The sequence below is a fragment of the Daktulosphaira vitifoliae genome, unplaced genomic scaffold (genome assembly GCF_025091365.1).
Source record: "Daktulosphaira vitifoliae isolate Bord-2020 unplaced genomic scaffold, ASM2509136v1 Scaffold_4, whole genome shotgun sequence".
NCBI classification, from domain to species: domain Eukaryota; kingdom Metazoa; phylum Arthropoda; class Insecta; order Hemiptera; family Phylloxeridae; genus Daktulosphaira; species Daktulosphaira vitifoliae.
Window position 1 is genome coordinate 41,340,810 of NW_026099575.1, and position 11,292 is coordinate 41,352,101.

The window sequence follows — 11,292 nt, forward strand, 5'->3', positions numbered from 1 at the left end:
CATAGACGAGCCAAAAAATGTTTTACTGGATTTATCAAGTTAAACGTTTATGTACAACGCTTAAGACAAAGTTATTAAGTTGATTAAAGAATGAATTAACAAAATAAAGAAAATTTAAATTTCATGTAATGTCATGACATTTTAAAAAGCACTCAATTAAAAAACGCTGTTGTTTCAAGTCGACAATGCTATAATATATTAAAATAATAATTTGTTTAAGTGCTTTATTACTTAAGAATACGCTTCTTAAAATCAAAAAAAAAAACAATTTTTATTTTTATAATTTTTAAAATTATTATGTATAATTTTTTTAAACATTAATAATAACCAATATTCACGAATTTACTTTTTTTTAATTTAAAAATAGTTCAAAACCAAAAATAAAAATAATTTGAAAATTTTTAATATTTTGTTTAACAAAATACTTTTCTATAATCGTCCCTGCTTATATGATCAATCTTCACTAGTAATTTAGTTTGTTTGGATTTTAACGAGAAGACTCAGTATTTAACATAAATAATAATATTTAATTCAAATTTTCAATACAAAAATATTTTATTTTTCATTCATTATATGGATATTTTCAAAAAAACTCTAATATTTAATCCATTTATAGTTTGAACTATAGTCAAAATTAGTATTAAGATTTTTATTGAAAATTAAAAATAATCAAAAACTCATAACTAAGTCAAAAAAAATTAAACAATGTTGCTTACAAAAACAATAGTAAACTTTTGTTCAACAAACAAACTATTCAATACACATAATCTTTTGTTGTTATCATACTAACAAATCAAATTTAACCTCTAACTAGTATGATAATCTACGAATATATTATCCTGATTTTGTACAAAATTCCATGCCGAGAATCTACTTAATTGTCATTACAAAGTCATCCTCTCAAAATCATCAGGATTATGTTCATCTGAAATTAAGTTTTCAGTAATAAGCATTTCAAGTGTAACATTAAAAACTGATTTTGCTTTATTATCATGTTCCATGTTTTTGAAACTACTTTCCACTGACTCTTGATCTTCAGTTACAAACATTTCAGTGTTAGTTATTAGAACAGGTCGCCGTGAAAATGATAAAAAAAACTGTTCAAATATATCCCCAGACTATTTTAAAGTGGTCTAGTCTAATTTAAAGTTCGCAGCCAACATTCAAAGCTGTTTCTGCTTCATTTTTATAATCAAAATTAGTCTGTTCTATATTATTAGAACTAATTTCAACTGAAACCGAATTTTCAGTCATTTAAGTTTCGGTATTGGCTACTGGAGTATGTACTCTTTGCCTTAAAAATCGTCGTTTCCTGCATAAACATTCATATAAAAATTAATATTAAATAATAATATTGCTTACTTGTACATTTAATTTGTGTTTAATGCTGTTTATTATCTGTACTGATAATCTTTTTGGCGTTATTCAATAAGTAATAATAATAAAAAGATATAACAAAAAGATGAAAATCTTGTTGTTATAATTCGATTATAATTATAAAAAAAAATTATTATTCAAATATTTGTGTAGTTAAATTCGATCATAAATTTGTTTATTAACTAGTATCGTAGTAACGAAAAATAATAAAATACACTAATTTTACCTATCAAGAAAATCAACTATATTGACATTGGTTTTTTGTTTATTTGATGTCTCAACACTATTACTTTTAAAGTCTAAACTTGTGAACGAGTGTTTTCACGATAAGTTTACATTAAAATTATACAAATTAGGCTTACGTTTCAATCTAATACATTTTATATAATTCATAATTTATTTAAAATTTGAAAATAATTTATCTGATTACAGACTTATTTTCTAAGTACATTTTAAACATTATAAATAATTACAAGATTTTTCAAGCAATTTCGCAACTTCATTTTTTGATTAAAATTAAAACTATATTAAAAATGTTATTAATTTAAAAGTAAAAAATATTAAATTAAAAAAAAAATTACTAAGAAAACGTGGATACGTATTTCGGGAACAGTGTTACCATTATCAACACTAAACACATACTGTATTTACTTTAATTAAATGAATTATTTTAATATTAAAAAAATATCGATTATACACTACATCTCTTTCAAAATATTCATTAATTTCGATTAGTTTTATTTATACTAAGAAATTACTTTCTTTTTTTTTTTTTGATCCACTTTGGTCAGTTAATTCAATCCTTTTTCTTTTTACGGAAGGTTTTTTCATGTTAATATCAAAGCTATTCGATAAACTTGGACATTCGTCTGACCTGTCACAATTGAAAAATGTTGATCCACTTTAAATGGTATCTTTTTCTTTAGTGTTTTACAGTTTCTACACTGATAATAATTTGTAACTCAAAAGTATCAAATTCGCATGTACAACACGAAATACTCTCAAATGCAAAACTTTAACTGAATAATGTTGAAAAAATCATTGAACTGCTTTTCAAAAATATACAAATTGTTTAAATTTGAAGTTTCGAAAAAAAAAATCAGTATCCAAGATTATTTAAAAATATAATTTTATAAATCACATTAAGTGTTCTCACAATAAAAGTCTATAAAAAAAAATTGAAACTTCAATAGTACAGTATTTATTTTCAAATACCGTTAACTTAAGCTTTTTTAGTGAGTATGGTTTAAATATACTAATATTCATTTATATAAAAAAAAAATTAAATTCTTATCACACAATAAAATTCGGTATAATTAATAATTTATTATTTATTGTGCATAGTAAACAATTACTATAGAAAGCTTTGTAAATGATGAAATACCCTCTAGGCTTTTTTATCATAATATTTTATGTATACGTTTGATTCATACGTGTCTACCACCTGGACCATAATTTATACTTAGCAACCTACTTCGACGTTTTATCATTTTACAAGATATTTGGTTACTCCGCTCTTGGTGTCCTCATCATAGTTCACAATCATAAAGGACTAAGTAAAGGTATTCCTTTAAAATATAGTTATTCCACAAGAGATATTTTGACAGCTATACCGTAAAAATGACATTTCAGTCATTATTACGTGTCTACGATAAAACTTAACGAATGGTAAATTAATTTTTGTGCAACTGCAATCTATTTCTATTGTTCCCCTGGACTGTTGTTTTTCCAGTAACAACGTCAAAATAGGCTCGAAAATTGTTTTCACCTACCTTGTAATTTAACTTATAGTTTATAAATTTATTAATATGATTTTCTTTATGGTGTCAAGCATAACAAACAAATAATTTGGGAGTGGGTTTTTTTTCCCCACCAAAGTTTTTTTACTCTGAAACGCTATTTAAAAAAAAATAAAATGAGCAAATATTGAAAATTATTGGGGTAGGGGTTACAACCCTCAACCACCAATTATTGCGCTACTACAAGCTATTTATCAATCTTTAAAAAAAGATCGTCTAATCCTAGTCCATTGCTTGAAAAAGTTAAAACACTGGCACTATTCTTTAATCTTCTAAATAAATTAAAAATAATAAATAAATATTACATTATTTAATTATTAAGCAAATAAATACATAAGTTATTTTTTTACTCATTCAAATTTTAAAAATAGCCATTTTTTAGCTTTTTTCTTTCAACATATTTTGGTGAGTCAATAATAACTTTAGGATAATTAATTATTGAGTTACAAGCATTATAATATATTAAGTAATAACTATATAGCTCAATAACTATACTAACTGTATGTATTTCATGCTAATGATGGTAACTTTTGAGTTAAATATTTTTATTATTTTTTTAAATTTAAATTAATATCAATCTAATAAGTTTTCTATTATTGATATTTTCAATATTAAAGTGAATAAAAAAAAGACTCATTTGTTTATACAATTATTTAAATATTAATATAATACTACATAACCACAATATACCACTAAGAAATGTATAAAATAAGAACATCAGCATTCAATATAATAATTTTTTTTCAATATAGATTCCTAAACACATTTTAGAACAAATATTTGATTACTTTAAATATAGAAATAATTTAATATAGAAGCAAATAATTGTTGGGAAATCAAATAAAAATTTTCTTATTTTACATAATTGCATATCAATTTCATTAATTTTATTTTTAATATTTATAAAAGAAAGTTTTTGTTAACGAGTTTGATAAATTATCAAATAATATAATAATATTTGAAAATTTAATATCAGAAATGGGAATTAGAATTTACGTATGATCTCAAAAAATAAATAAAACCTGTAAAACTTTAGGAAAATATTGTCTTGATACATTTAATACAAGTATAACGACTTACTATTTCTGCAGTCCAAAAGAATATTTAACATTAAAATATAAATTTTTTGTCAAAAAGTTCATAAATTTCAAAAAATAAATACATTGAAATCAAAATTGATACATGAGCATTTAACAATTAACTAAACTTTATACATCATTTGCGAATTATCATTAAAATAATTATGATTGTTTTATGAAGTGTAATTTTTTTGCTATCGTACTCTATTATTGAATCAACTGACTATTTTGATTAGGAAAAATGGATAATTAACTGTTTTTAAAAATTAACATTATCTGTACCAATATGTAAATGTGAAGAATTTTTTTTTATAATTTAATGATAAATTGATTTATTTTGATTTTGAACTGAATTAATTTCGCGTGTAAAATCTTTCATTAATAAATTAATTTTTTTAATAACATCATCTGAATTAAAAATCACGGAGGAATTTTTCTTGCACTTCCTTATTTTTGGATTATTTGGTATACAATTTTTAGGAACTAGAGTTACTTCAACTTTATCATCAATAACTTTTTGTATTTCCGTAATACCGATAGTAACTTCAGCAGCTTTGTGAGAAGTTAAGAATATTTGTCGTAAGAATCGTTCGTCTTTCACATCTTCATTGACTGGAATAAATTCCAGTGGTGGCGTTTTTTGTGGTTCTTCTTCGTCTAATGTTACAGTGGCACCAAACAAAAGATAAGGTCCTCTAAACGGTATATCTGTAATCCTAAAAACGTTTAAAGATTAGATTAATCCCATTTAAAATTATTTTTAATAATTTAAATTTAAAACTAGACAAAATGAAAAGAAAAAATTCCTTTAATGAACCATTTCAATATATAATATAACATAAAAATTACTGTTTTTTCCCCAAAAAATAAATAGAAATTAAATGACTCTACTTACTCGATTTTTGCATGAGGCCTGCTAGGGTCTATGAGATAAGTTGAAAGATCTACATCCGCATCTCGATTGGTGCCGTGTAACCAACTTTTGGGTCGATAAGGATAGTCATAATCTGAATAATGATCGCAAGATGGTACTTTCCTTTCTACTAATAAGCATACAGGACGCACAGTCTCTCGAACAAATATCTATCCAAAAAGTATAAAACATTGTTCCATTATGTTTTTTTTTATAACGCCAAATTAGCCGATTATATAAGATATCTAAAGCACGCGTTTGGCTACCTTCGTGCGTGACTAAGTTAATCACAGTTTTAAGTTATTTATCTAACCGTGGTACATGGTCTGTGTTGCATTAAAACTAACCTTGAACCTCTAGTACAAAAAAGTGAAATTATTCTGATGGAAATAATACAAAAAATTGTTTACTTTTGATACAAATAAAACACTTATTTTTCGTTTCAATGACGATATTATATACATAATAGCTATCTATTGGATGCAACATTATAAATACATTGAAAGACATTATCCTGCTCTTTCAAATATAAAAAAATACGATTATTTTATATCCAATAAAACATTATGTACCTTAATCATTGTTGCACAAGAAAGTATTCAGTTTAATATATATTTTTCATACCAAACTCATTTTTCCCTGAATATTACTTAAGACAGTTAATTTTAACATCACATCAGTGATAAAATGAAAATTAATTTTTTTATTAAAAAAAAAAAAATGTCTTACTGTTTGATATTTAGTGACCCCAAAACCAGTATTAAAAAATTTTGCTTGGTGATCGTGTACATCAACTTCGTACTGTGGAATGACTGGTAGGAAAATTGGGTCCGCAGGAGGTACCAAAAAATTATTCACGTAATTATCATACCGAAATAAATTAGGATTTTGAGGCATAATAAATTTCATGGTACATAAAAGAAGCGTAAGGAACAAGATCGATGACATAGTATATTGACGACATGAAAGAACAATTTATGATTTTTGAATTAATAGTTCACTGTACTTAGTGGACATTTAGTAGTAAAAATGGCAAATATCAATAAATACTAAGCGAGTGTTAATTGAAATTTCATTATACGTCAGCTTCATTAATTATAGTTAAACACTTAATTATTAGAAACTCAACTATTAAGTATGTATATCATGTGAGATAACATGGCGCCCAAATTTCAATCATTTCCCATTGAACAGTTAGGAAATTATTGTGATTTATTTCTAGAAAAATAAGTGATACTTTGTGAAATTACTAACTGGTATAATGAATATCATATTACCTCAGTAGAACTACTAACCGTTAAGAATAAAAATACACTCGACATTCATTTAAAAATCTAATTAACAGTTAGTGAAATGACTTTATAATTTTCATTAACTCTATGACGTACAAACTGCGTTAAAATTACACTGTAAGTAATGATCTCGAAATTCCCATACGCCAGTAAGATATTTTGAATACACATTAAGTTTAATTTTTCAAGAAGTATCAAGAATTCTTACACAATTATAACATTTTTCCTTGCATAGATTTCCATAAAAAATTTCAAAACATATATGTGAAAATTCGGATATAATTATTTAAGTGTTATTATATTGTACAATTGTGTATTTAACTTTATTTATAATAGAGTTCGACAAATTTTGGGTCATAATTTGTTTGAGTCAATTATTTTTTTATTCTGGTAGATTTTATGGCACTAAATCAAAATATGTCCAATTCTTTAATTTGATAGATTTAAGTTATCTTTTTTATTATGAACTATATTTTCATTAGGTTCTCACGTTAAAAGATATCAAGGAAAATAGGACAAAGTAATGGACATTTGGACTATAGTTAGAAACAAAAAAATTATTTCAACAAGAGAAAAAGTCTGACCATTCATTTGATTCATTCAAAAATTAATGTTCAACATTTATACATTTTTTTTTTAGTTACTTTTTGATATTTCGTATTTAACGTGAAAATATTAACAAGATTAGATTATTTTTAGTAAATTTGAACAGTTATAATGTATTATAATCATAAAATATAGCAATTAAGATTTTTAAAATTTTCTTTTTTTCTTTCATTTAATGACAATTATGTTCACTACAAATGATACAGTGAACTATATATAAGTATTTTTAAAATTCTCATAAAATTTTCTATATATATATGTATACAGTAAAAAAATATTACTCAAACTTTAAATTAAAAAAATTATAGCAAAAAGTTTGACTTTAATGTTTTAGAATAATTGTAAAATTTAACTTAAAGCATCCATAGCAGAGACAAAACCTTACGAATTGCTCCCAAATTTTGGTCAAATAATTGCTATTATAGTTAAAATAGATTACCTGAATTTGAAAATATATATATATATATATATATATATTTTTTTAAACTAAATAAGTGTACAAAAAAGGTAATTTTAGAAATACTCAGTTTGCGGATAAAATATTAAAGATAAGGCAAAAGTTAGGACATATTTTGAATCGGTGCAATAAAATCTTATAGTTATATCCTATAATTTTTAACTAATTAAAAAAAAAAATCTAATTGCAGATTTGAATAATATTTGAATGATTGCAGAATAATAAAAGTATATTTTTGAATTTGATGACGATTCTTTGTAAAACCTTTAATTCATAATTAACAATAAATTATTTTCTGAAAAGTATTGTATCTATACACGTTGGCTAAAAATTAATATTTATTTTAAAATTTTTTATACATTTTTGGAAAAAATTACAATACTAAATTAATAAATATCAATCTTATACTATATTTAATTGCAATAATAAATATTTATTCATATATTATACTTCTAAATAAAAAATCTACTGATCAGGAATAATAAAGGAAATAGGAATTAATTTTGCTTTTGGAATAATCCATCAATTTCTTAAAATTAAACACTATCTACAGATTTGCATAGGATTGTTTCTTATGGTAGTGATTAAAATAACTGTCAGATATCATCTATACTTGTCCCAACTATGTCACGCCCACACTGTGCTACCGGTTTTATATTTACCGTACAATATATTAAAACGTAATTCAATTTATTTTGTTTAACGTTTTCACGTTTTAATTTTTTAAGTTTAACGTTAAAAATGTTTAAAATATAATTTACTACCATAAACAGTTTTTAACATGTGGAAATGACTATTATTTTTCTATATAGGCATGCTGAGATTCGCGAACGACATGCAATAATAGCGGAGAATGAAAAAGATATAAAAAAAATTTTAGGAACACTGGAACAGGTGATGGAAAAATATTTACATATGAAAATAAAAGGAAACAAGACATAATCCTATTATGTAATAAAGACAATTACATAAGAACAAAAATAAATTTAAAGGACGATGAAACTGTAGAACAAGTAGAAGATTTCATATATTTGCGTAGCACTATGAGCTCAGATGGCAGATGCAAAAAGGATATTATAAAAAGAATATCCTAAGCTAAGGTGGCAGTTAATAAAAAAAAGAAGTCTTCAAAAAATATTGACCTTAATATTAGAAAGAATCTACTAATAACGTACATCTGGAGCATCATGTTATATGGATACAAAACATAGACTATTGCAAGATAAGAAATGAGAAGAATAGAGCCATTCGAAATGTGATGCTACAGGAGGATGGAAAAAATAAGTTGAACTGATATAATTACTAATGAAGAAGTTTTAAAAAGGGTATCTGAGAGGAATTTAATGTGGAAGAGTATACAGAAAAGGCGAAATAAATTAATAGATCATACTTTAGGACATGATGAGTTGCTATTATTTATCTTAGAAGGAAATTCCTTCTAAGATTATTCTTTTATTTATTTACTTCCTTTTATTTATTATTGCTTCGAGGAATATTGATGGAAAAAATCAAAGAAGAAGACTTATATTACAATACATAAGTCAGATAATAGAAGATAAAGGATGTAATTCATATAATGAGTTGAAGAGTAAGGTTAGTGATAGAAAAACATAGAAATTGCTGCAAACCAATCATTAGATTCAATACTGCAGAAGAAGAAGAATTAATTTTAGAATCTTTCCTTATAACTTAAGGTGTCAGATTTAATTTTTAAAATGAGAACATATATAGTTCCTTTTAAAATAAACTTTTTAGTTAAAATTTAATTATAATGATTTGATTTACGATGGTATAGATTCTTCTTTATATACACAATAATACTCTATAAAAATGTCAAAAACCCATTTTAACATTTTAGATATAAGCCACAGAATTATTGTAGTATGGGTTAAAGGATATACTTTAATTATTAGAAAATGATATTGATATTCTATAAATTATAGAATAATTTAAAACTATCAACAAAATGGTATCATTTTCATAACTTCTACCTTACGACTTGACAGGATTTAATACCGGCTAACAACATGATACAACCTCGTATGGTTGAGAGAGCCAGTATGGTGTAACAAAGTGTATGTCACTGTTAAAGTTCCCGAATGAAAACCTATCCAATAAACAACAGCAACCAGAGCACCGCAATTAGTTAATATGCTATGTGTCTATAGCATATTGTAAAAATGTAATAGTAAATAAATGAAAGTTTATTGATTTTTATGATACTATTTCGGCAATAGGGTCATTTCTATAATCACCTATTGGGGTTATTTAAAATAATGATGTGAAAATTAATACTTAAATCTATCTACCTTCAAAAAATAACAAAAAAATCACTATTTTTTTTATATATTCAACGCCTTTAAAAACAGTTTTCGACCAGAACTATCAAAAAGACAAGTTTTAGTATCATTTGAACTTCTAAATTTTATTTTGAGATACTCTTTAAAACAAATTCCTAAATATCTCAAAAGTTCTAACCCCTGCTTTGTAGAAATCAAAATTTCTAATGACAGGAATATTTTTACCACTGCTAATGGAGGCATGCCCCCTCATTTACACTACTGATATTAATAGCAACTGTTTTTTATTAATTCGACATTCGTGTTACAAACTAGTAGGTGCAATTTAGTGGTGGTTATATGGAAAAGGCGATAAGTATATCGCCCCTAATATAAAAATATTAAATATACATGCGTATTTTATCTAAGATAAATATAAAAAGTAGACTGACCTACATCATGGCGATAATTGTCTATGATTAACTATTTTAATTTCTAAATATACACTAAATATGTTTTTTTAACTATATCACAAAAATATCAAGACTTTATAATAAATTAAACAAAAGAAATAGTATTTTATAAATGTATTTTCATTTCTAAAATGAACAAATAAACTCTCAAATAAAGTGTTAGCTATTTAGTTATATTTTATAAAGACTTGGTCCTATTTAAAAAATTAAATTATAACTTTGACGTTACTCACTTTTCTCGTCTGACCTTTTAATTATTATTTAATTAAAAATAAACGAGCAATTATAATTGCACTTTAATCATGTTACTATTCAATTACGACCCCAATCACTTACACTAGAAACAATTAACGACAAACCTAAAATAAAGAGTTAGGGATTTATGTCAATTAAATAATTTTTCAAACATTAATTAATATTATATAATATTATTTTAAGAAATTTTTCTTTTAGCTTCTACGCGTAACTGAAAAGTTATTGGTTTTCCTATGTCGTTTTTTTAGCTTCGATGCGAAGCTGAGAAGGTATTGGTTTTACTATAAATGTGTTTTTTTTTGTGTGCCTGTTACTACTTTTTCTCAGCTCTTACCGAACGGATTTCTTTCAACGATACGTCAATCGTATCTAGTCGAAGACATTACTCTTCAAAATTGAAAAAATTTCCCTCGTTCCCCGTAAATGAGGGAAACCTCCAAAAAAATTACAAATTTAAAAATCGCTAATTTTCGAATTTTCTTCAATTTTTTTTACTAAAAACTGCCGTAACTTTTTTAAAAATAAACATATCAATATAATTCTTTTTTTTATAGATGCATGATGTCATTACCTATCATTTGGTATACTTTTTTGTAAATTCGACCCTTTATCTGCCCACAGGGAGGGATTTAAAATGACAACTTTTTCACAAAAAAATAACTTTTTCAACTTAACTTTTGAAAATGTTCCGGAAGGTCTGACACTTTTATATATATCTTAAATTAAAGCTAATGTAATGTACTTTAATTTGAAAAAAAAAAA

The 11,292-nt window shown here is 24.5% G+C and overlaps 1 protein-coding gene across 1 annotated transcript; it reads right to left on the reverse strand.

Moving 5' to 3' along the window:
* Positions 1 to 884: 884 nt before the first annotated feature.
* LOC126905071 (uncharacterized) lies at positions 885 to 6,065 on the reverse strand. Its single transcript, XM_050684463.1, has 4 exons — positions 5,898 to 6,065; positions 5,151 to 5,338; positions 4,605 to 4,971; positions 885 to 1,097 (listed from the first exon to the last, which is right to left on the reverse strand). The coding sequence occupies exons 1-4, from the start codon at positions 6,063 to 6,065 to the stop codon at positions 885 to 887; spliced, it is 936 nt and encodes a 311-aa protein (XP_050540420.1).
* Between the last annotated feature and the right edge of the window lie 5,227 nt (positions 6,066 to 11,292).

Excerpts from the sequence above, each read along its gene's own strand:
- LOC126905071 (XM_050684463.1), bottom strand. The coding sequence starts at position 6,065 with ATGCCTCAAAATCCTAATTTATTTCGGTATGATAATTACGTGAATAAT. Across the intron at positions 4,972-5,150 it reads AGGCCTCATGCAAAAATCGA|GATTACAGATATACCGTTTA; the intron begins GTAAGTAGAGTC and ends AAACGTTTTTAG. Across the intron at positions 1,098-4,604 it reads TTACACGCGAAATTAATTCA|TTTTTTTTATCATTTTCACG; the intron begins GTTCAAAATCAA and ends ATATTTGAACAG.